The 26,714-nt window shown below is 33.9% G+C and overlaps 1 protein-coding gene and 1 pseudogene across 1 annotated transcript in view; one reads left to right on the forward strand and one right to left on the reverse strand.

Annotated features, from left to right (window-relative positions):
* Positions 1-1,017: 1,017 nt before the first annotated feature.
* On the reverse strand, positions 1,018-1,354 carry LOC117195529 (60S ribosomal protein L35a-like; annotated as a pseudogene).
* Positions 1,355-7,174: 5,820 nt separating this feature from the next.
* The window catches only part of COL3A1 (collagen type III alpha 1 chain), a 38,788-nt gene continuing 19,248 nt past the window's right edge, over positions 7,175-26,714 (forward strand). The window contains exons 1-15 of the mRNA XM_004276925.4: positions 7,175-7,380; positions 17,182-17,384; positions 17,630-17,680; positions 18,117-18,230; positions 19,520-19,597; positions 21,373-21,426; positions 21,889-21,942; positions 22,705-22,758; positions 23,415-23,468; positions 23,625-23,678; positions 24,596-24,649; positions 25,078-25,122; positions 25,262-25,315; positions 25,765-25,809; positions 26,385-26,438. Coding sequence (XP_004276973.1) covers positions 7,302-7,380; positions 17,182-17,384; positions 17,630-17,680; positions 18,117-18,230; positions 19,520-19,597; positions 21,373-21,426; positions 21,889-21,942; positions 22,705-22,758; positions 23,415-23,468; positions 23,625-23,678; positions 24,596-24,649; positions 25,078-25,122; positions 25,262-25,315; positions 25,765-25,809; positions 26,385-26,438 — 1,047 coding nt within the window. The 5' untranslated portion in view covers positions 7,175-7,301. The remainder of the gene's footprint in view (positions 7,381-17,181; positions 17,385-17,629; positions 17,681-18,116; positions 18,231-19,519; positions 19,598-21,372; positions 21,427-21,888; positions 21,943-22,704; positions 22,759-23,414; positions 23,469-23,624; positions 23,679-24,595; positions 24,650-25,077; positions 25,123-25,261; positions 25,316-25,764; positions 25,810-26,384; positions 26,439-26,714) is intronic.

Raw genomic sequence — 26,714 nt, forward strand, 5'->3', positions numbered from 1 at the left:
CCCAAAATAAAACAGATGAAAATCGTGATGCATTTCTAGCTCAATTATTTAAATTGATTTTGAAATTAACTTTTGACTTTCTTGTCATTCTTTCTTATCATCCTTGGCAAATTACCTGTGTTTCTTTCCATTTAAAAAAAAATTTTTTTTTTTTTTTAGTGGTCTCTTACTTGTGATACTTGTGGTAAACACAGAGTTTGACTGTTTTCAATTTGTTTGCTAACTAGTTCTATTGTTTACTTTTTTTTTCAATTTTAGAAATAAATTCATAACATCTGGAAGTCTTAAAAACCAATTATAAATCCAAAGACTTCCTACGCTGGAAAGAATGACCTTCCTTTATTCAGAGTGATGGAAATACTGGGAATAATTAATTTATTAAAAATTACATGAGTTCTAAAGGATACCAAGGAAATAGATTACTTCACATGCATTCTGTTGGATTAAGTGTTTTCTATTGTAAATCATGACACTTGACACTTATTAATTGCATACTCTATGTAAGGCACTGTAGTAGTTACTATTGGGTATAAAATGATGATTAAACCTGAATCTTGCTTTCAGTAGCTTTCAGTCTAGCAAGAAAGATAAAACACCATAAATTAAAAGAAACTAAGAGCCATGGGAAAGCTAAGGAAGATTAGAGGAGGAGGAGAATTATCTCAACACGGAGGATCAGAGAGATTTCCTAAATTAGGTGATGTTTGGGTTGGGTGTTAAAAATTGAGTAGGACTCGACCATATGGAGTTGAGGAAGGCTCGTTTCAGACAGGAAGGCAGCATAAGGAAAGGCATGGATACAAATAAATATGTTAGGTATTGGAGAAAGAGAGCCATTTGATTCTCATTAGTCAGATGTTTTGACCTAATCACTTCATGAAATGTACCTAAGATCTGTGAAATGATGAAGGGTAGAGGCAGATTCTTGGTATGGGTCCTGTAAATTTTAAGAGATTCTTATATTATTAAACACTTAACTTTTCCCACACACTTTTATTTATTTACTTTTCAGTAAGTCTAAAATCTCAAGGGGAACAGCATCATGTGGATTCTGTGTCCAGTGGCCTTCGCAGGAAGATTGCTTCAGAATTTGGCACAAACCATGCCACTGTTTCCATGAGCACAAGTGGACTGACTTTTCCCCACATTTTTTTGGTTTTGTCTGGTTTGCCACCAGGAGTCACTGTGTTCTTTGCTTTGTATACAAAAGAACATTTCTTGCCAAAATAGAATTCAGTTTTATTTCAGGTATTAGCGTCTTCAGTTTTAAGAAAAGCTGGGTGGTACTCCCTCTTGTTCTGCAGATCCCACTTAAGCCAGCAAAAATGGCCTTGGACCACAACCTTCCAGACATATCTGCATTTTAGAAATTCTATTCCCAGAGGGCGTCCACATGTACCAAGATGGCAGAAAGAGAATGCCTAATATTTCAACTACTTCATTCCAATCCAGTCATTCTTTTTTTATATTTATGTCCTATTACCTATGATCTACACAGGACTGTTTGCTGCTGTGCATGATTTTTACAAGAGTGGTTTTTTTTTTTTTTTTTTTTTGCGGTATGCGGGCCTCTCACTGTTGTGTTCTCTCCCGTTGCAGAGCACAGGCTCCGGACGCGCAGGCTCAGCGGCCATGGCTCACGTGTCTAGCCACTCCGCGGCATGTGGGATCTTCCCGGACCAGAACACGAACCCGTGTCCCCTGCATCGGCAGGCAGACTCTCAATGTGCATGATTTTTAAAAGGGGATGGGAATAAAAAATAAGAATATCCTATAGGCAGGAATAAAATAAATACATAAATAAACATAAATATAAAGCAAAGTTACAAAAATGGACATTGTCACATGAAAGCTAAGACTCCCGAGGGCAACACATCCTTTGGAACAAAAGGAGCCTATTTACCATAGCTTCCTTCCACCAAGAATCTAATATTGGAATTATTCCATATACCAATAACATGCCTAAATATAAAGCTTCTTTAAACATGATTTAATGTATAGACAAAAATGCAGTCTTCAGACAATCAAGCAGAGTGTTTGTTACATGAGCAGTAATGCTGACCTGAAGAGGGGTTAGTTGTACAGAGTAACAGTCATAATAAGTTACACCTGGAAAGGTCACATTTACCTCCATTTATTTGGTGAGAGAGAAGCAGGTGGCTCTGAATTTCTTTGTCCTAAAGAATTATTTGGATTAAGAGACCCTAAATATGGCCCCCCATGGAATATCTGAATATAAAAATATTGAGAGGAATTAAAATCACTCTCCATTTGAAGCATGTAAATCCAATCAATTTGGCTTTGGCCTATCTCATGCTTCTATCAGAAGATCGTAATTTGGGCTTTCTTTTTATCTTCAGACAGAATTGGCTTCATTTGAAAAGCTATTGCAGCTGTGTTGGATACCGCTGAAAATTCCTAAGTATGACTCAGATGACAAATTATATTTGATAGAGAGTCTGGTGGGATTTGCAGAGTGGAGCTTCAATCCTGAGAATGATTAAGTTAACTGAAGACCCAACAGGGAACTTCTGAACTCCTACAAGATGTTACTCCCAGACTCTGTGTCACCTTTGTGACAAAATTTATAAAGTAATCACACTGTTCTGAAATGAGTCAGTATGTTAGGTAATGAGATAGATTCCAATTTTCTGTGAATTTTCAAATATAATTACAATAATTATGATGGCAAATAAATATCATTGAAACATAAGTATATAAAGACTTCATTCCAGGAGGACATAATCATAATACTTCATAAACTTTCACAATTCAAACATGTACATTAAAGCAGTTTCCAGGGGACTTCCCTGGTGGCGTAGTGGTTAAGAATCCACCTGCCAGTGAGGGGGACACGGGTTCCATCCCTGGTCCGGTCCCTGGTTCTGTCCCTGGTGCCACATGCCACAGAGCAACTAAGCCTGTGCGCCACCACTACCGAGCCTGCGCTCTAGAGACCGTGAGCCACAACTACTGAAGCCTGTGTGCCTAGGGCCCGTGCTCTGCAGCAAGAGAAGCCACTGCAACCAGGAGCCCCTGCTCACCACAACTAGAGAAAGCCCGCGCACAACAACAAAGATCCAATGCAGCCAAAAATAAAAAAATTAATTAATTATTTTTTTAAAGCAGTTTCCAGGAAATTTTACTTGCTCAAATTTTAGTCAATCTTTAAAAGTATATGTGAATATATTAAAAATATATTTGCATATATATAAGCATATACACAGACACACATATAGACACACAAACACAGATGTGAATTCTCTTGCATGCCCTAAGATTGACTCCATCATTCAGTATAAATTAATGAGGATTTACTCAAAACTTCTAAAATTACAGCAACACTGGAAATTAAATGATGATCCAAAATCAGAATATTTCTTTTTAAAGACTAGTGATGAGCTGAAATCAGAATATTTCTTTTTAAATTGGTCATTAACTCTACAACTGTATTCTTTCTCCATCTTTTTACAATCCCTCATTAGAAAAAAAAAATGTATTCACCCAATTCCTAAATTGCATAAAAATATTGTTACCACATCAGTGACTAACTCAAGTGGAAAACATGGTGAAAAAAAGTTGGAAAGCATGCTATTTAATTCCAATGAGTAATTTTGAGGTCATGTAACCTCATTGAACTTTCTGTTCAATCTTGGGGTAGTTTTCAGCTGAAAAATACCAGAAGAGAAACGCAGAACCTCAGGCTTAACATCAAACGATACAAAAAATAGATAAGAATAGAGATACTTAGTGTTTCCAAAATGAGTACGTGTAGCACACTTCATTTTACTAAACATCAAGGAAATGTGAGTCCTGTCCAAAAGTAAAATTTCTAGGTTAAAGAGAAGTGGTTATCAATATAGTTCTATAGGAACAAAAATAAGGGGACAATTAACTCTACTTTAGGGAATAAGAGGAAATTACAGGGTCTTGAAGAACTGATCATAGTAATCATTCAGAAATTTGCCTGTCATGTCCCACTACCAATCTCATTGCCTCAATCTTAGATATACCTGTGGTTAGAAGTGCCCCAGTCATTCAATACAACATGACATTTGCAACCACATTTTGGCTCTACTACACACATATTGGTATTTGTTTACATTATTTTAAAGGGAACACATCTCTCCAAACATGTTTTCACCACATAAAGTGAACTGACCCACCTCTCTAGGAATAGCAAAGAAAACTTGCATTGTATTTTACAATTGTAAATTATCCTATTTTAGGCTGCAATTCTGCTATGGATTCAGTATATTTTTAAGTGAATCCTACCACAGATACATTTTAAATGGTTTTACAGCGATTTGAAAGCATATAGAAAATGTCCATTAAAAAATGCACCTCCTTTGCTTAAAGAAGAGAGTTATATATGAAGCAGTATGAGAGAGAGAGAGAGAGAGACAGAGAGAGAGAGAGAAAGAGAGGGAGAGACTTCTCTTCCATGTGTTTTTCGTGATGGAGATAATTGATTTTCTTATCCTATTGTAGAAAGCACTGCTGACATTCACTGGCTTACTGAATTCATCACAGCTGTGCTTATGCATCTCTCCCAAGCTCCATTTTCCACTGAACTGGAAAAGATTTGAATTTTTGTTTGATAATCTGCCACACCCTTGCTTTCCCTCATCTTTTCAGTTACCCTCTTTGTTAAAGGAGAACCAGATTAATCAGTGCTTTAGTTGGTGCAGGTGTTTAGATTTGTGTTAAAACTCTAAATGTGATCCAGACAGCAAAATGACATGTCTCTGTGAACTGGTTAATATCAGGGAAGTCAGGGATGTATAGAAATCAATGTGTGTCTAGATTACTACAAGGACATCAGCCCTTGGACTGCATAATAGAATTCAACACTGTCTGTATTTTGTCCAGTTGTGATACCAGCTGAGATCCACATCCATCTAGACACCTTATTAGAAAACATTTTGACATGAAGAGGAAAATAAGATCTGGGACATAGAATACAAAGGATCCTGGTGCAGGACCTCCAGATATGCTTGCGGTAGTGAAGAATGCCAAATCAGAAAATCTGGAGTATGATATTTATCTCTGGATCTCTCATGGATACCTTAAAACACAACAATTATTTTTTTATGCAAAGTATCAGTTAACTTTTTAAAAATGAGTATATCAATCATGAATTTTTCTCATGAGTATAAAACTTTTATTTGAATAGATAACCAAATTAAGAATTTTAGGACAAACCAAAAATACAATAGAAATTGTATATGTAATGCCTGAAATAAAGCATAAAAAGCATTATTTAAAACTAATGTATCTAATTTTCCACATTGGAAACTAATTCTAATGAAGAAATTTAATAAATTTCAACTTTTATTGATCATGTACATAAGATAAGATAATGAATACAGATATATAAATTATTTTATGCAAGTGTCAGAGACACCAGGAGAAAAATGAATCATGTTTCTGAATTGGTTTGAACACAAGGGGATTTTTTTTTAATATAAAGTGAAGATGATTGAAAGACAGAAAAATGTATATAACAGTCTTTTCCCCCAACAACTCCACTATGATCCAATAGCAAAGCTTATTTTCATGACTGTTCAATTGTTACTTTTTTTCCCTCAAGTAGTGTATCTCTGGTCTAAAATCAGAAGATGTACAAGAGATTGGTCCAACTAGTTTTCTTTTCCTGTCACCAGATGATGTCATCTACATTTGGACATCTTTGTGCTTTTAGTAGCTGGGCCTGTAGGGAGGCAAGTGTACAACTGTCCTCTCTTATAGAATAGATGTACACCTACAATTATACAAATAACATGTAAATTGAGTAAAAAAATTGTGTAACATGAATTGGGAGAAAGAGAAAGAAGAAGATGGAAACAGTTTTAACGGAGGAAAGTCTTGAACTGAGTAAAAAAATTGTGTAACATGAATTGGGAGAAAGAGAAAGAAGAAGATGAAAACAGTTTTAACGGAGGAAAGTCTTGAACTGGGTATTAGAGAAGTGACTTCCATGAATTGGTGTGAGATGGGGAGAATTTTACGTGCGTATACATGCATGGAGATGGGCATGGCTAAGTTGACATGGAAAAAATAAAATAAATGCATGTGACCTTGATTAGAATTGAATAGCTCATGTAGAATAGAGAGATGAATGAAGGAACTATGGACTGATGATTAGGGTATAAAGAAATATAGTGATTAATAGAAATAACTTGGTACTGTGGACAAGCACATTTTTCTTGCAAAAATTTATCAAAGACCTATAAATAGTATTTGCCCCTCTTTAAAATATGACCCAGAAATTACTCCCCATATCCAGAAATACATTGAAAATCTATGTTAACGTGGCCTGGAAATTATACATACAAAAGTCTAAATTGAGAAATATTTATACTAATATTTATACCAATCTAGATAAAATGAGAACTTTTGGTACTCTTTTGATATTTCATGTGATAAGCTCTTTCTCTTTCTGTTTCTTACAAAGTCAAGACATGAAGGGCTAAATTTTTCTCTAGAAAAATCCGTTTCAGCTTTTACAAGCAGTACAAAATTTGCACTCTCACAAGGAATTACTCTTTGGCTGGTTAAAGAAATTTGTGACAAATAGAAACAGCTATAGATTAGTAGCTAACTTTTAAGGTGCCATTCAAACATATCTTAGATACTTAGTCTTTTGACATTTGCCTGAAACTGAATTTCCAGGACCCAGAGTGGGTGGACAAACAGAGGCTTTTCTTCCAGTTAATCTTTTACAGTTCCCTATTTAAATTGAGTTAGGGTGGATTCTGGCAAAATCCCAATATAAAAGTCTTCTAGGAAGATCAGGTTGGCAAATTAGTCATGCCCAAGAAAAGGGCATCAAGAAATTTCTCAAAATGATGCAGTTGTTAATAAGGGGAGATAAAAAAATACCCACATCTAAGTCTTTTATTAAAACTCAAGGCAGAGCTTTTTCATATACATTCTTAAGTTGTGCAAAGACACGTATGACTAAAATATGAAACAAACTTATACACACACATATAGACACAAGCTCCAGATGTGCAATTTCTCCTAAGTTGTGTGTTGTGTCTTCCATAAGGGAAAAAGACATATTAATCATTTCTTTTACTGCTCAGGGGATGGGTGCTGCTCTCATATTTCAGAAAGGGGCTGGAGAGCGAGGGAAGCCAAACTTTTTCCTATTTAAGGCCAAAGCACAGGAATCTCAGTGGCTGAGTTTTATGACGGGCCCGGTGCTGAAGGGCAGGGAACAACTGATGGTGCTACTCTGAGCTGCTTTGCTTTTCTCCTTTTTGCACAAAGAGTCTCATGTCTGATATTTAGACATGATGAGCTTTGTGCAAAAGGGGATCTGGTTACTTTTCGCCCTGCTTCATCCCACTGTTATTCTGGCACAACAGGAAGGTGAGTAGGTACCGATTTCAAGAAACTTTATGGGGTTTTTGCCTTTACTTCTCTTTACAAATCAGTATAAAGGGGAAACCAGTCTCCTAAAAGCTAATTTCCTCTGTCAGCTCCCAGCTGTGAAACATAGAACCGACCAGGGTGGTGCTTTTTACATTTGCTTAAAGAGAATACTGTCCGTTTTGTATTTAAAAGTTCTCTGGTTGTTGAAGATAAAGATGTTCTTGTACTAACTTGTTTTCACGTTAATGGTACTGGAAACTTTTTTAAATGGCTTTACAAAGTTCCCCTCCTGGATTGTTAACATCGTGGAACGCTTCCCTAAGCAGTCTGGAAGTTATTGGTCTCTTGTTATACCTTTATGCTCTCCTTTGTATGCTGGATTCTTTGTCAGCATAGAGCATTAAGCATTGTTTACCCAGTAAGATAATGCATCTGAAAAATAGCATGCATTAAGGATAGTCTAAAGGAAAACACTACACATTATTAGAACCACTGAAATATATTTCTGTAAAATGGCAACAAGGTAATATCTGCAACGTTCTTTAAAGGTTCAAACTGTAAAAAAGTTTCATTGTTCCTGTTGGTATTCAGTTTCAAGCACTTACATGGTTGATTAATACGTATCTTCTAATAATTTATTGTTAAGGGCTTAGTGTTTTCTGCATGTTCTACATTTTAACTGCATTTACATTGACAAAGAGAATATTTATGAAAATATTTTCAACAGGAATGTTTGACTTTTCTGCCAACAAGGTAAAGATATTAGTACTCTTTGACTTCAAAAAGTTGATTTGTTCTATTTTCTAATAAGTGCAAATGATGGTTCTCATGTTCTAATTTCCTCAAAACCATGTTTGGTTCATTATCTTACTGTGTGAAAATATTTATTTTAATTCATATGTTTCTCAGAGTCATTAAAATACCAGACATATTGGAATTAAACCTTTCATAGAAATAAGTCTTTAAATGCTAAGTTTGAAGATACTAGAAGAAATCATTACACATTCATTTCTATGTGCACATAATACAAAAATGCTTACATTTAAACCTATAGTTTTTGCAAACATAGTGTCTGAAAACAGTTTTTCATTTTTAATGTCAGATATCTTTAGTGTCCTATAGGTTGTATATGGAAGTAGGGGGGAAACACCCAATGATATTTCTTCAGTTATATTCAGAACATGGCCACAAACGAAAAGAAACATCCATATTCCTTGTTCCCTTAATTTCCTCTCCTCCTTTTTCCTCTCCTCCCTTCCTTTCTCCACCTTCTTATCTCTCCACCCCTTTTGACTCCTTTAGACCTCTTCCCCCTTGTCATTCCTTCACTCATCACCCCACCCCCTTCCTAGGCAAGACCATCTCTCCTCCTCCTTCCCCACTTCCTCTATCACCCCCGCCCTCATCCCCTAGTGCCCACCGTGTGGCTTCATCTCTTTTCTTTCTTCCCTCCTCTTGTCTCCTCCCCCTTTCTTTCCCTTGAATTCTCAATCCTCTTTCTTCTGTTCCTCTCCTCTTCTCCTCCCCATTCTATTCTCCCAGAAGATGCCACAACCCCTAGTCCTTCCTTGGCTAAAATACCAAATGACTTCTACCACACCTCCACCTCAATCAAGACTTTTACCTTTTTAAAACTCCTTAAATTCTGCTAATTTCTGGGAAAAAAATCACAAAGTTCTCATTTGTTGGAAAGACTGCAAACATTTAATGTTTAGTTCAAAAGAGTGACAAAATATTTGTGGTTGCCTTGTGGTTACAATCTTTTATAATCATTATGACTATTTTTCTTCTCAATCCCACTTCAGAGGGGAAAAAAGTGTTTGATACCTACAGGATCTTTATATCACATAAGTTCTTTTTATTTTCCCTTTTCCCTTTAGCTGCAGAACATAATAAAAAACTATGAAATTTTGCTGATCCATTTGTATGCTTTTATGCTCAAAAGAAGTTGTAAAGGATTTTGTTCAGTTTGCTGCTTTTGTTTCTCATGAAAAAAGATGTTTAAGTTTTTTTTGAGATAGTAACATCTTATGTTCCCTGGAGGTTTTACAAAACAAGGCCAAAAATTGCTGGTAGATTAGTTTTGGGGAGGTTACAGGAGGTGGTTGAATATACAGCACATTGAGAATAGTCATATATAGTTCTGGGATATGGGTTTCTTATAAATGCCCTGAGAATCCCAGAAGCAGAACAGCTCCAATAAGCACTAACTTCTAGTCTACTCACACGAATATTCTAGAGCATAAAACATGTCCTCACAAAGAATTTTGGTCTTTTTACAAATCTGTGAAAGTTCTATCTAATTCATGTATTTTCTTCTACCAATGGAGAAATATGTTCTATTTTATATTTCCTGTAGTTTATAAACATGCCAGATTTTAAGCACAAAGACTTGCCACCTGACAGACAGTTACCATTTGCATAACCAATGCCAACATAAATGTTACACAGCTGGATTCCGTACTTTATAATGAGATTTTTAAAATATCACGTGTGTGAATTTTAAATATTAAACACTACTTTCCTAAGAAAATAGGTATATTACTGATAAAATATTGTCAAACACACATACTCAAACACAAACACATGGTAGCAATATTCAAAGACTTTTAGGAAATGGGCTTGAATGTTATGACCATTTTCAAAATTCCATATATAACTATTCCACATATAATATATAACTATTTTTGTGAATATTTGTCAAGTTTCTGATTTTTTAGACTATTTGACATATTTTAGTTACTGCTTATTAAATAGATAAAAGGATAAAAAGTTATTACTAAGTAATATTGCTTCATTAGGGCAGGGAGATAAACTTTATTTTAATTAAAAGTGTTCTAATGTTTGAGCTTATATTTAGTTACTCGGCTAATTACACTGTGATAATGAACTGTGGGCATTTAATTGTTTTAGAATTAAAGTCCACTGTAAATGGACTCAGAGAAATCAGTTCCTTATCACAGGTTATGAGAGTCTATTTTCTTTTACATTAATTTCCATTATGCTTTAAGAGGGGATTTGTTACTGATCAAGCACACTTTGAATTGCTAAATCTACTTTTTAAATAGGAGGCTCATCTAAAATTTAAGCAGAAATTATCTTAGCTCTGTAAAAATATAAATTCCAAGAAAATAAAATATTGGTACAAAATTCTGTGTTTTTCATTAATGATACCTTGCATTTCCTCCCCACCTCTAGAGTATTCAACATCAGATGATCTAAAGGCCTCTAAGAAAATAGATATTCTGATTAAATTCTGAAATTAAACATCTCTGTATTGTAAGAGAAAAGAACAAAGCCACTGGAACAATTCTGGAAAAGGAAGACTGTGGTTATGTGCTTCTAACTAATTCAGATTCTTGGGTTGATGTCTTATCTACAGGCTCATTATAAAAAATCAAGAACCACTGGATATGAGTTTTCTAGGAGTAGAGTTGAGACTAAAAGCCCTCACAAAAGCCTCTGTTCCACACCTACAGAGTTGCATACCAGAACTTGAGTAGTCACTCAGGGAGAAGAGTGCCATCTACTGAAACCCCGTGGTTTCCATTGTGGATGACTGGTGCAGCGTTCCAAAGATTATGTAGCTCAGTTCTTTCATTCTGTAACATCAGATGATCTCACCACCTTGAAGTGATTAAAGTGGATTGCTTAAGAGTTAAAGTTTTAAAGATGAAAGATGTTATTGCCTTTGCTGGACATGAAGAACATTTGTAAAGTTTCCAGGTCTACAATAACTTTCTGGAAACGTCTCAGTGAGCTGTTTCTCGTAAAACAATTTTTCTTGGAAAAAAGTGTAGTGCTGTTGTTTTCTACATTCAAAAGAAAAAATAAAATAAAATAGAAAAGAGAGGGGTGGTATGATGTAAAAACATCTAGAGTTTTCAAAAGGGAAACTTGGCCTGTTTCATGTCAAGATGACAACGGAAAAAATAAGATAGCAATTCTTACACAAACCATTTGTTAACTGCAGTTTGGGGAGTTACATTAAACACTAGAATTTCTGTCTGTGCCTAATGAAAACACAGCAGAAATGGATTCCTTTCAGATTAACTAATAAAACCGTTGTATTTTCCATGACTGAGGTCAAGAACTGCCGTTTAAAATGTAATCTTAGTGAACAAAATGAAAAGTTCAAAGAAGAGGGCAAAAATTAAAGTGCCCCAAAGATGTAAATATTGAACATAAAGGATTCAGAACCTATTAAAAATTAAATTTGCTTTGAAAAGTCACATTAAGAAATTACTGCTTCAGTAAAATGGCATTTATTTTTCCAAAACTTTGTTTTCTGTAGTATTTGGTGTGGAGGATAGCAAACAGGGACTGTGTTTCTCAAGTTAATTAAAATCAGAGAAACACTCTGGAGCTGCCTGGTATGTTCATAAATGTCCAGGTTCAGAAGGGAAGCTTTTAATGTAGTTAGAAGTTCATTAATATGAATCATTTAGTAACTATATTTTCTGAAAATCAATCTTAGACATCCTAAATATGTTGTTTTGCACTGGATACATAAGCCTTATCTGTTTATTGTTGTTGCCGCTGATAGGATCCTGCTTCTCTGTATCTAGTAAAATGTATGCTGAGTTCCCAGTCCCAGTTAATCCTGTTGGTGGTCTGGATGTCATTAGGGTGGTCTTGGAGATTAAAGTCTTTTTCATAAGGTCAGGAGAAAATAAACAACAGAATTCAACTCCAGATAGTATCTTCTTGTTTTGAGGCCAGATTGAAAAGATATTCTGCAGAAAAATGTTATTCCTTAAAAAAAACAAGAAATAAACCCATCTTTTTAGATTCTGATTTTAAGCATGCAGTATTTAGAAACCATAATGGGACAGAGCTTTGAAGTTAACTTCTTTAATCCCACCCTGCCCTTGAAACTGCAGAAAGGGAATCGAATGTAGTAGTTAAGAGTATGGAATTTAGAGACAGCTTTCCTAGGTTCAAATATTAGCTTTACCTCTTACCATATAAAACCTTGGGAAAATCACTTCATGTCTCTGTATCTCAGATTTCCCACCTGTAAAATGAGGATTATGACAACACCCACCTCAAAGGGCCTGTGGAAAGATTAAGTAAAATAGATATATGAAGCGCTCAGAACAGGGCTTGCAACATAAGAGATACAGATACAAACTCTGCCTAGTATTAGTTTTACTAACACTGGAAAATAAAATTACTGTAAGGAAGAAATTAAAGTACTTAACGATTTAGTGATAAGGAAGGTAAGAATAACATTTTGGTTATTAGACATAAAACTTAAAGTTGTTTGCCAACTGTAATTATACAAGTAGAATATATTTTCCTCAGTAATCCTATAATTGATCACTAATCAGATTATATTATAATGTAATTGCTGATTGTTAGGTATATGATACTTTTAATTCTAATTCTCTAATATTTTTTATTTTTCACAGGGCAAAATATTAACCACCTTAAAGGAAATTTCTAATTGGAGACATAAAAATCATATAACTATAAAGAATAAAACAAGGAAACATCTAGAAATGATGATTCATAAAATTTCTTGGTTTTGGGTTTTTGTGGGTTTTTTTGTAGGGGACAAGAATAAGAAGAATCTACCTTGTCCATGCAAAACATTTTAAAATTGAAATTATCTATCTACTTAGGTCTACAGATATTTCCTTCAATCCTTTTTGTTAATTCATCTAACATACTTTAACATACTCTGATTAATAATAAGCAGCCAAAACATATTTATTAAAATGTGTGTTCTTCAAACATAAGTATCATTTAAAAGCCAAACATATTTCAGTTGGAAGCTATATGAACTCCTTTTGCTCACACTTACAAAATGTTCAACTTTCTACAGTAAACAGGAAAATAATGTTACGATAATTTGCATATCACATCTGTTATTTTTAGATTTTCAGATTAAAGAAAACCTACTCTCTGAAGAGGATTCAATAAGAAGAGAAGAGAAAAAAAATTAAACTTATCACTCAAGCTAAATTAACAATTTGATTGGATGCTTTAAGGCATATTATTTTTACTCCAAAAATGTAATTAAGACAAATATAACTTGCATTATTTTTTAATCACTACAGTAAAATTCCATCAAATCAGCATAAATTAACATTTGAAGAATGGAAACCAAAACAACAAAAAGGAAAGTTTTTAAGAACATCTGAAAATATTAACTTATGTTACTTGGTTTTATTTTTCTCTAAAGTTCCAAAGCAGAGAGCTAGGAAATAAAAGAGTCAAAGAGTGGATTATGTCATACACTAGCTTCATTTTGTTTTATAACTTAGATGATGATTTAGTCTAATGCATTGTTTGAGTGACCACAGAGAAATTTATTTCAGGACAGTTCTTTGTACTAAGGAACAGAAACACTAAGTGACATGAGAGGTGGGGTTTAAAATTAATTACACATTGGAACAGGGAGACTTAGTTTAAGCAATAACAATAAAGGAAGTAATTGGGAGATCTATTACTTGTCCAGCAGTAAAAATGAGATTATTTACTTTTTCTTTAACATATTTACAAAAGTACGTATCTTATTTTTTTCATCAAAGCTGCTCTGAATTTAGATATCTAAGAAAATAAGGGAATAATATGAGATGACTACTGTTTCTGAATTCCATTTTCTATTTTATTTCTAAATGCTGCAAGTGGCTAACTAGAGCATTTTATTCCTCTTGAAAACAAAACATTTTTTTCCTTGACTCTGCCATGATTTTCTCATATATAACTAGGCTATAGTCCTAAAACTGAGGACCATGAGACATCTGTGTAATAGGTTTAGCTTCTGAGAGAACATATTGCCAACCATATTTTGTCATGCACAAAACACAAAGTTAGAGGCAACTACATAAAATTCTCCATTCTTTCAACAAGGGTGACTGAGGTAGAACTGCAGAGAAAAGTCTGACTTTCAGCTACAAATTTCTACAGGAACTGACTTTTCAGGAGAGCCAGATTTCTTTCAAATGAATGTGAGATAAGTTACGGCAATAAACAAAAGTGCATTAATTCTTACTTTTCAAGCATTCCACCTTTCTTCTTTTATTTAGAACAACATCACCTTAAAAAAAAAGAGAAGTACACCAAATTAACTCAACCTTTATATTGAGACCTCTATGTTTTAAAAAGCATAACACACATGGCTTCTAATAAAATTTGGAAAGAAAAGGCTAAATAATTTTCATTTATGTAACACTGAGTTTAACCCCAATTCTAAAAAAGGCATTTACCACTTTAATGTCAATATTATGCTCATTTGTTTAAAAGTTTGCAGAGCGAATGTAAGGTACCGTATCTCTAGGTTGTGATAGTACCTTCAATGAGACACAAATATAGGAGGATGAATACACAAGGGAAAATGTTTTATGTTAATTTTAAAGCAGAATAAGAACATACGAAGACAAGATATTTAAAATACAACATGCTTGACCCTAGTTTTAACGGTTATCTTCATTTGTCTTTAATATGCCATCAGTATCCAACAGCTAATTTTTATAAAACAGGTCCTATGTTAAATATAGAAAGATATTCTTGACCCAAAGACAAAGAGCTAAAAAAAGTATTCGTATAAACTTGTCATATCTTTTTCTTTTTTTTCTCAGCTTTATTGAAATATAAATGACAAATGAAATTGTATATATTTAAGGTGTACAACATGATGAGTTGATATATATACACATTGTGAAATGATTACCACAATCAAATTAATTAATACATCCACATAGTTACGTGTGTGTGTGTGTGTGTGTGTGTGTGTGTGTGTGGTGAAAACACTTAAAATCTACTCTCAGCAAATTTCAAACATATATTGGCCTATGGTCAATATTCTTTATACTAGTGATATCTTCAAGGAAGCTGAGAAGCCTGATATCCACATTATTAATGAGAAAAAATCTTGAGCTAAAACTAATCTGTTGGGACACTTCATATAATGTTAATTTAGAGAATTTTTTTAAAAATAATTCACCTTAAGAAAAGGGAGCCAGTGTAAAGTTTGAAGAGTGTATGTCATACAATTTTATTAAACAACCTTCCATCTCATCAAAATTTTCATGCCTTTTCTGAAAACCAGTGAACTTAGTTCCTAAATATGTCATTTCTGCTTAGAGAACAAACTTAATGCCTAGATCCTTTAAATTACTACTGTTCATAATAATATGAAAAAGATTGCACTTCTCTTAAGCATATCTTTCAAAACACCATTTAAATAGGCCTACTTCATTCACATGAGGTAAGCATTTTGGCATTCAGTTTTTATGCTCACAAAGTATAAAGGAATGCTCCTTTAAAAGCTTAGACAATATTTCTTTCCAATGTTCTCATCTGTTTCAAACATGGAGGAGGAACTATAATAACTTTTTAAAATAAGCAGATTCTTTCTTGCCTATTTAAAATTGCAGTGAAACAATCATACTTTCTTTTATTAGCTGTAAACACATTGGGTAATTGTAACAAGAAAAGACTTTTAAACTTCTTGAATCCATCAGGGGTGTGGCACAAGATGATTAAAGTTGTATCTGCACACATAGATGGAAATGAGGAGAGGAGGTATGCTGTAGAGTCCCTAGATTCTAAAATTCTCCTTTTTCTGTGAAATTTTTTTACTGAATCAGCCAAACCTCTATACTAAAAATATTTAGCATTACTTCAGGTATGGAGAGGATATAAAAACAGGAACTTGAAGAGGTGATCTTCATGGCTGTATGTAGTATCCAGGTGGAAAAATCTCAGGACTCTCTCAAAGGCCTCTTGGCCACAAGGCACCAAAAATTGTTCTTAAATGACTTGCCTTCTCCCAAGCAAGCCTCTTTCAACAGACAAAAGTTCAGGCTCTGAGAAAATAAAATTTCACTGTTTCACAAAAATATAAATACTGAACAAGTACGTGATTTGTTGTTGGCAAAAATTTTTGCAGATGTTTAGAAACTTGTAATTTATTTTCTCAGTTACTGGCAAGCTATCAAAGTAATCCTCAAGAGCTAAAGTTGTATTCAAGCACAGTCCACAGCTAATGCTTTAAGAATTGAGACCTGGTTTTATTTTGGCAACCCCTAAGCTGATTCATTGTTAATAGCTGCTGAAATTTCAGTATCGTACATAAAATTAGGAAACAAGTCTAAAATTTTCGTTGAAGCAAATTTTTGACCATTTTAAGCCACACATACACATGATCATGATTCATATTTTTCCTTATTATTCCTTGCCAATTTTTGTTTTAAAAACTTTTTTTTTTTTAGTGATTTGGAAACCTCTTTACATCCATATGAGGTATACAATATATTATATCATATTATGTTGACCTACTAATGCCCAACAGAGCTAGCAGTGATATTCAATACATACAATAAGACTTGTTAAGATTTTCCCAGGAATCTGGAAGAGTTTTATGTTGCCAAGAGTAATTCAGTTTTCCCCTGAATTTCTCAACTAGGTTAATAAAATCCAGAAAGTCTTCAGAGTTAGTGACAAAATCATCTTTATAGTTTAATGCTCCCATCTATAGTTGAAGCAAAGAATAGAAATTAGATAGCAAAACTTGTTTTCAATTGCACAATTAATAAGTAAATGTTTAAGCGATTGTCAGATTTCCACTGGTATTAAGTTCTCACTACAAGCAAAAGTAAAATACCTACCGGCCCTAAGGAAAATTTACCTTGGTATGCCAATTTGTTGTTAATAAACAGATTTGGTATTTAACGCAGTCTCTTACTACTTAGCAAATTATGGAGGAAGACCATGATATTCTTCATAATTTAATTTTTGGATTTTTTTGAATGTGCAAAATATTACATCATCTCTCTTATTTTTCAGTTGTTGAAGGAGGATGCTCCCATCTTGGTCAGTCCTATGCGGATAGAGATGTCTGGAAACCAGAACCATGCCAAATATGCGTCTGTGACTCAGGATCTGTTCTCTGTGATGACATAATATGTGATGACCAAGAATTAGACTGTCCCAACCCCGAGATCCCATTTGGAGAATGTTGTGCAGTTTGCCCACAGCCTCCAACAGCTGTGAGTTTAAAGAAAATCTGTACATACTCAAGATTCATATTTAAACACATGAATAGTTCCTATGTCATAGGAGCCTGAAAGGAAGTGAAAGTAATGTCCAGCAAATAATCACATGGGTATTACCAGTAAAAACCTGTTAAAAACCAGGGATTGGATGCAATTTAGGATAAGAAATTGGGACACACTTCATGGGAAAATTGTTCCTATCTATGTCTTGTTTAATCTATATCTTTTCCATTTATTAGCCCACTCGCCCTCCTACTGGTCAAGGACCTCAAGGCCCCAAAGGAGATCCAGTAAGTAAACATTCTACAGTGAAAGGAAATTAGTTCCTTGATGAGTTTGCTTTCTTTTTTTCCCTTCTAATAACCTTTCCATATTTGAACTTTCATCATGTATACATTTCCTTTAGTACCACATATTTAAATAATGACACATGATAACTCAAACTGAGAATCCATAATTGTGCATGTAAAGACTCAGATTTCCCCAACTTTGCATAATGTCTTCATCCTTATTATTGGTTTGAAAAATAACATATAGGTCAATATACAAAGGAATAAATTACACTGAAATTATACACATGATTTGGGTACAAATGTATAGATTCCTGAGAAAACGTATCCCTTATGTTGATTTCTTATAAAGCATAGAAGCTACAATTTAATAATGATTCTAAATCACTAGGACTTTTCAGTGTTTTGTTTATTTTTATCTCTGATTTTTTTTTAGGGTCCTCCTGGTATTCCTGGGAGAAATGGTGATCCTGGTATTCCAGGACTGCCAGGTTCCCCTGGTTCTCCCGGCCCTCCTGGAATCTGTGAATCGTGCCCAACTGGTAGCCAGGTAATAAATTCCAGGACTAAAAGAGTGTCCTATTTAAAACTACCTGGTTCATTTTCTTTTCTTTAGTCTATATGACATCTCACTTCTGTGGATTTCTTATATCTATTCTCTGATTTTATGTATTTAACAAATTCCCATCTAGTGCTTATATATGCTAGGCACTCTTCTAAGTGCTTTATAAATATTCACTTTTCCTCATAATTCTAATGCTATTGCTACTATATCTTTGCAAAATTTCCCAGCTTCTAAGCAGGCATATAATATATGCATTAGGCTTGAAAAATGAACCATCAACTCCCCAAAGAATTAACCTAGAGAATTTAGGAATTGCTGTAACTATTCCCCTTATAATCCTGATGGTAAAGCCTCTGAAAGTCTGGACAAAAGCAGTTGAAGAGCTATGAGCACTCCTTAATGACTTCAAGTCCAGAGGATTATTCAAGCCTATGCAACTACTCTTGCCAAGCCTTCAGAGCATATCCTGCTCCTCTTGAAAAGCATGGCAACTCCCTAACTCTGCATGTAAAGCAGATAACTAAACAAATAAATAAGACAACATTTCTACTGCATGAAATTAGGAGAAATCAGAAAACATATATACAAATCACTGTGGGTTGAAAAAAAAGATTTTCAAAAATCAATTTGATAGGAAGCAAAGGATATAGTCTAACTTATTCTTATCTTGGTACCAAACAGAATCCATTGCTAGGCCTAGAATTCAAAATAAAATAATCTCCAAAACAATCCAATAAACACATGAACCTTTCTATTAAATCTCGTGCTTGTTTTCTATGGGGATGTTTACTTTTTGGCGAATCTGTTAGGTACATTAACTAAAAACTGGAGATATCAATTTTACTTGTATCATTAACTTTTGAGAAAGTAATTTGACATCTTATTTTTTTCTGCTCAAAGTAAGAAAGTCAGATTATACGATCTCAAGGCTCTTTCAGCCTTCGTCTACGATCTTATGTTTCTAAGGCTGTAGATATCACTTAGAAATATTTTTAGTAAGAGCATGTAGAAAAAAATTATTTAGAAACAAATTGCATACAGTCAGTTGAAAGATTTGTGCATTGCCTAGGCAAGTATTTCTGTAAGACAGCTAATATCTAAAGTTACAGAGATAGAATTAGCAAGATAATTAAATAATACATACCACACTCTCTGGCATGCAGAAAACTTTCTATCAGTGAACAGATGTTGCATGCATTTCTTCTAAATGTTTCTGAAAAGAATTATGATCTATATATCAACATGATCTTATCTACCTCGTCTCTTTGCTACAGAACTATTCTCCCCAGTATGAGGCATATGATGTCAAGTCTGGAGTAACAGGAGGAATCACAGGCTATCCCGGGCCACCTGTATGTACAAGTGTTTGTCAGTATTCAGAGAATAATTTAGCCTTCCACTCTGTTAAATCTTGAATGGTTGTTCTTCTAGTAATACAGTGTTATGACAGAATTGTACAAAATAGCTTATTCTTTGTTAAGGCGGGAAAGAAAATGGTAGGTTTATCATGATCCTTCTTTCCTAACTCATTTTTTTCTTCACTGCCTCTTATTTCATGCTTGTTTTGCCGCTCCTTCCTTCTTTACAAAACCACCTATTCCAGGGGCACACCTGCCTTCATACTTAGGTCTCACACTCATATATTTCCTAATTTTAAGCAAATTTTGTTATTTTTCACTTCCACTTTTCCTTTTCCTCACCTGAGAAAACCTTCTTTCAATGTCTGCTCACTATCCAAATGCTACTTTCTAGATGACAATCCACTTGATGGCAATCCAATATCACAATTCATCTCACCTCAAATCCTGAAATACATATATTTCCAGAATTTATCGAGTATTGAAGTTCATCTATTGTAAATGATATCAATTCACATTGTATGCAAAAGGTTCCCTTCAAGGTAAATGACTTGAAGTTTTGATAGAAGAAAAGAGCAAAAAAGCATTGAAACCTAGGCACGTGTGCTTGACGCATGGTGTCCCATGTAAATGACCCTTATTGAAGAATAGCCATTAGGAGGAGCAGTACTATGGAAGGTTATCATTTTACTGCCAGAAACAGGTATGTATGTGTAAATGAGACATGAAGCTGGATTCCCAGGGATTATGGAAGATTGCTGCCCAGATCATTGGACCCCATAGTTGTGACTTCTAAAACTAGAGAGGACAAAATTTCAGCTATTAGATCTAAATGATCAGTTAAAGAAAGACCCTTAATTTGTAAAAAGTAAATTGTAAGAAGAGAATTTTATTCATCTTTAAAGTTTTAGAGCCTGTGAATTTTTTGTGTATATTTTAAAACCAGAAGGACAATTGTATTAACTATGTAAATGTAAACATCTGTTGTTACTCAGCTACGTTCACATTATGAATCCTATTTTTCAATCAGATATACTGTTTTTACTAAAAAGAAAAACCAAAAAAACTAAAAAATCCACTACTTATTAAGATTCCAGAAAAAAAGTTACAAGATAAAATTTAAGAAGAAACTCTAGTTTTATAAATTTATTATCAGTATTTATAAATAGTGTGCTACAAAACTGAAGATTTTCTAGTTTAACCTGTATTTCTGAACAATGATAAATCATTTACAATTTATTTTTGTCCCACGTACGATGAATCTTACACATGCAACTAAATCTTCATATCAACACAACTCAGTGATATAGTTAAGAACTTTTGGGTTGATTTACATCATTATTTTTAGAAACTGGGGTTTATACTATGCAGATCAATATTTTTCCACATTGAGTTGAGCTGCCAGGCAAAAATATGCTTCTTCACCAGTTCAAGTATCACCCTAATGTTGCAGAGATTCTCAAAGCATTTTGTATAGATTTTTCCAGATTTTGAAAGCACCTTTTGGGGAACTCAGGTCAACATTTTATAACACCAGTAATTTTTATTGACCCTGAGAGAATTTCATCTAGAGTGAAGTTTTTGTGATGAGATTTTCATTTAAAATTAATAAAATTAATTAATCCATGAATAGTTATCACATAATGAGGTATGCTGTTCTCATTTTTAAAGATGTCAGTATCATTCAAAACAGAGACATCTCTGATGCCTGGATAAAGTGTATTTCAGATGCATTTATTTTGTACTTATCTTTCAAATTTTTGTTCCAGGGTCCGCCCGGCCCACCTGGTCCCCCTGGTACATCTGGTCATCCTGGTTCCCCTGTAAGTATAGCCATTAATGGTGATTTCTTCTTCATGCATATTATATGAATCAAGTTAATACAGATCTTGCTGTAATTTTGCCATTCCAGCAAGCATAATCCCAATTAAGTAGAGAAGTAGCAACCAAGAAACTATCATTCCTTCAAAGATGTTGGAATTTCACATTTAGTTCCTTTTAACTATTAGCAATTAAAACCTTGGTAAAATTAAAACACATATTTAATTTGCATGTCATATGGCTTCAAGTCTGAAACAATTCAGTTTCAGTGGAATTAAGTGTGTAGAATGGAATAAATTAACTCTATTTTGATCTGAAAAATTGTAGTTTCAATATTTATAAACTAGAATAAAATTCGCTGACTACATTCACAAATTCTGATTTCATACTGTCTTCACGATGTAAATGAATCATATGAAGATTAAGTTAGTTTAAAAATATTTATGTATTATTCTATCCACTAGGGTTCTCCAGGATACCAAGGTCCCCCTGGTGAACCTGGGCAAGCTGGTCCTGCAGTAAGTAACAATTATATCTATATTTAATAAATTAACAGTTCTAGATAGAAACCACCTTCATTTTCTAAAACATAACCGTCGAATGCTACAAAATATAGATCAAATTTATTTAAAATAAAAAATTGTACTTTTATGATCGTTGAACTGGTTTCAAAGATCTTTTGGACTCAATGGTTTCAATATCTTAAGAGACACTTACTATTTTAATCTAGGAATTTCCTGGCTAATTAGCCACCACCACAGTCCACTTCTTAGTGAGAATACAAATCGTCTTTGTCTTAAACATAGATTAATTATCCTGTAGCCACTCAGTTCACCTGCATGTCTACTCTTCTGAAATATAATTTTAAAATTAATTTAGTAGAAATAAGCATAGTCTAACAAAGTCCACCAAGAAAACATGCTGTGTAAATAAGGTGAAGTTAGTTTAATATTTCAAAGTATTTGAAAATACCTATACATTTAAAATTTCAATATCTCAAAAAATGTAGAAGTGCATTTGGGTTTATAAATACACACATGTGATATAAAATACTGATACATGGTACTTTTAATTTTCATAAAAAATAAGTTTAATAAACAGTAACAACTGGATTTAATATAGGTATATTATTAACTTGGTGTGTCATTTTCATGATGAGAAACATAGATAGTATTTTTTAAAAGGAGTTTTTTTCTAGAAATACACATAGTTAGAATAATAAATTTGATTGTAACAGAAAAATCTACAGATATATTTGTTTTTTATTTCCTTTTTTTCAGGGTCCTCCAGGATCTCCTGGTGCTATAGGTCCATTAGGTCCTGCCGGAAAGGATGTAAGTTTTTAGGAATTGAATGGGGATACAGCAAAATTCAAGTTGGAATATTCTAAATAGTATATCCCATGTTCTAGAATCTCAAAGAGAAAAACCTTACTCAAAACATTGTTGATATCTTAATAACTTTTTAGCTCATATTAATCTCTGAAAATCTACATAGTATTTGCATGGCTACATATACCAGTTTCTGAATTCCAAGCCAACAAAACCCCCAAATGTGCTTCTTGACTCTGTCAGGAAAAGTCATCCAGTGAATACAACACTTAACTAGAGAAGACGCTGCTTCTCTCTGTCTCTTGTAATAAAGAAATTTGTATCTGTTCTTTATGAACTTGAAAACTTAAAAACACAATTAATATTATGTCAGTCTTTCTTTCCCATTTAATTCCAATGGCAAATTCTTCCCACTGGATTGAGAGGTGGTCATAATACTTGTTTGGAGTGATGCCTGCATTTTTTATAAGTTTATATCAAGGTGGGAGAAGCTCTCCCCATTCCTTTTACTAGGAAAGCTGTTCTCACAACCATATGTTTAGTCCAACCATTTTCATGAGTCCTTGGTGAGAAAAATGCAAAATAATCAGTTCACTAATTGGTTACAATGAGTTTTCTCTTACACAAGCTCCCATATATTCTTTTATTTCTCCACCTAGGGGGAATCAGGAAGACCCGGACGGCCTGGAGAGCGAGGACTGCCTGGCCCTCCAGTAAGTTTTCAGCATGCAATGAATTAGTTGGAGTAATCACAATGATCTTAGGTTGAAAATTATTATATAATTAAATTAAACTTAAAAAGGATAATACTACTGGATTGTGAGTCTATTTGAAAGTTCATTAGTATCTTTTTTATTCCTTATTTTTAGGGTATTAAAGGTCCAGCTGGCATGCCTGGATTCCCTGGTATGAAAGGACATAGAGTAAGTACAGTTTCTAAATTGACTCTAAGTTGTTGCATTTGGCTATGTTTACTTACCTAATTTTATTACCAATTTACTTACCAATTTTATTGGACAATTGAGTGTGTGCCAAAAATGATTGATTCTGACTAGTTGTTTTGATTTTCTAAGTCTATCAACTTTATTTGTTGATCAAATCAATTAGTTATTTTAGATAAAGTAATAAAGCTGATTTTAAGTGTATGGAAAATATTTGCAAAACAGTAAGTTTCGGGGCTTCCCTGGTGGCGCAGTGGTTGAGAGTCCGCCTGCCGATGCAGGAGACACGGGTTCGTGCCCCAGTCCGGGAAGATCCCACATGCCGCGGAGCGGCTGCGCCCGTGAGCCATGGCCACTGAGCCTGCGCGTCCGGAGCCTGTGCTCCGCAACGGGAGAGGCCACAACAGTGAGAGGCCCGCGTACAGCAAAAAGAAAAAAAAATAAAAAATAAATAAATAAATAAAACAGTAAGTTTCGTACTGCCACTGTCAGAAAAGATGAAAATATACTATTGAGAACTGTTCTTGACTTAGTCAATATGATTTACAGATCGAATCAAATGACTTATTCTATGCAAAACATTAGATAGAGTAAACCAGCTGAGCCAAAAATGGATCACATAGACATAAAAATCTATGAAGCTGATACTTGCCTAATGCTACATTTAAAGCAAATTCCTAATTGGACTAAATTGTACTTTCTAATTATTTCATGTTTTTAACTGTAAAATCAATGTCCAAGGTCTTCAATGCACTTAAAAGAGTTTTAAATTATTCATGTCAATGTTGAAAATAGTGCTATGTGGTAAAGCTAGCTATAAAAAATTTAATGTAAAGTTCTTAACTGTTCTGAATTGTTAACAGATCTTAATATTTTTACTACTTTTATCTATTTCAAAGGGCTTTGATGGACGAAATGGAGAAAAAGGTGATCAAGGTGCTCCTGGATTAAAGGTAAATCACAACAAAATCATATTTTCATAAATAAATTTATTTAAATAGTATAGCTATATTTAAGATTTATATTTTAGGGTTTGCCTTTTTCTAAAACATACCTGAGTTTTGCATTTTAAGAGCTAAATAACAGCGACTAATTGAGATGTTCTCTTAAAACTTCCATGAAAGCTGATAACTTCAACTGTCTAGATTAGAAATGACTGAGCGCCCCTGAGTAACACGTTGATTACTTCTGTTTAGTCTTCAAGTTTTTAAAATGCAAAAACTGAGATTTATAGCATATAAGATTGCTAACAAAAATTTGGTATTGTTAAAATGTAATCTTTTTCTTGGTTCCATATGTTTTTTATAATATGCTGTGTTGAAAAAGTTATAAATTTCTCCTCCTGTTATACAAAACGGTGACACATTTTATATGTTTCTAGGGTGAAAATGGCCTTCCAGGTGAAAATGGATCTCCTGGAGCAATGGTAATTATGTTTCTTATCATACAATTTTCAGTTTTACTACTAACTTCCACCTAACGCAAAACTTGCCTCGCTCACTCTGCAACCATTCTCACACATATCTAGTTTAAAATAAGACCACACTTTTAATTTTATTCTGTAGGGTCCAAGAGGACCTGCTGGTGAGAGAGGACGACCAGGACTTCCTGGAGCTGCAGTGAGTATTCTTACTGACATTACACAATTACAATCCGAGTCACCGAGAAGTGTCTCAGTCAGTTTTCAGGCTGTGACAATCTGCAAGAAGTTTTCTATAAAATTGCATTTAAAGTCACCTCCATAAGGATTTTAGCCATAACGATATGCAAACAAATAAGTGTTTTATAGTTATTATCTGTTGAGGATTTTTTTAACGTGTTAACTTGGCATATTTATGCATTAATTTGCCTTCAGTTCTGTAAAACACAGAATCCAATCTTCCTACATCAGACCATTGCTGTGCCTATCAGAATTTCAACAATTTCCCTCTAAAGGTATATAATTATCAAGCAGATTTTAATACACTTGAGGAAAAGTCTGACTCAATTGAGTCAGACTTTTAGTTAAAATATTACTTGTGACCAGCCTTTCAGAAAGAAGATATTTGAGACCAACTTCTCTTTTTAGGGGGCTCGAGGTAATGATGGAGCTCGAGGAAGTGATGGACAGCCAGTAAGTAACTTTTTATCTAACCCTGATGGGCTTAGTGTAATGAGAGATTATGGAATTTTGGAGTAGTGGAATAACATGGATTGTAGACCTAAAACTCAACGTTGTTCATAAATATCTGATTCAAACTGACACTAATCCCATAAACAAAATCTAGAAACAATCTAGAAACGGTAAGCCCATAAACAAAATTCTGATACTCTTTATTATACTTGGCCAGTTACTAACATCTGTATGGTGCTTATAATGTTAGTTAAGGGCCAATATTGGATATGACAATTAAAAGAGTCCTGCAAAATAGATAATAATGCTATCTGTATTTTATAAATGAGAGCTCAAGGCTAAGTGACCTGCACAAAGTCACCAGAATTCATGGCATAAGTTGTCGGGCATGGGGGATCCAAATTTTCTTTTTATTTTACCACACTATTTCTCCACATAATGTTCATCACTGACGATAAATACTGTTTTTATCTAATTTTCCTCTGTATTTTGTATGTACCCACTTATTATTTACCAGTAGTGTTAGTTTTCTTTTACTTGATTAAGAGCTTTTGAAATGCTATTTATTTTTTTAGGGTCCCCCTGGTCCCCCTGGAACTGCAGGATTCCCTGGTTCCCCTGGTGCTAAGGTAAACATGTATTTCTGTAGAAGAATGTAAAATATATCTTTGAGACAACAGAAAATCATTGGGCTGCGCCTTGAAAGTGGTTTTTTTTAACAGTCAAGTGGATTTCTTTGAGCTATATAGATCCTTAAAGCCCTGTTCTTGATTCCAAAAGGGATTTTATCCCTGGCCTTTTGCTATTCTGATCTCTTCTGTTGTCTTTTCTTTTTTCCCAGTCTCTTTCTGCAAACAGAGATAACACAGTCACACACATAGTTACCATTTTTCTCTGCCTATATG

The sequence above is a fragment of the Orcinus orca genome, chromosome 7, assembly GCF_937001465.1.
Source record: "Orcinus orca chromosome 7, mOrcOrc1.1, whole genome shotgun sequence".
Classification (NCBI taxonomy): Eukaryota; Metazoa; Chordata; class Mammalia; order Artiodactyla; family Delphinidae; genus Orcinus; species Orcinus orca.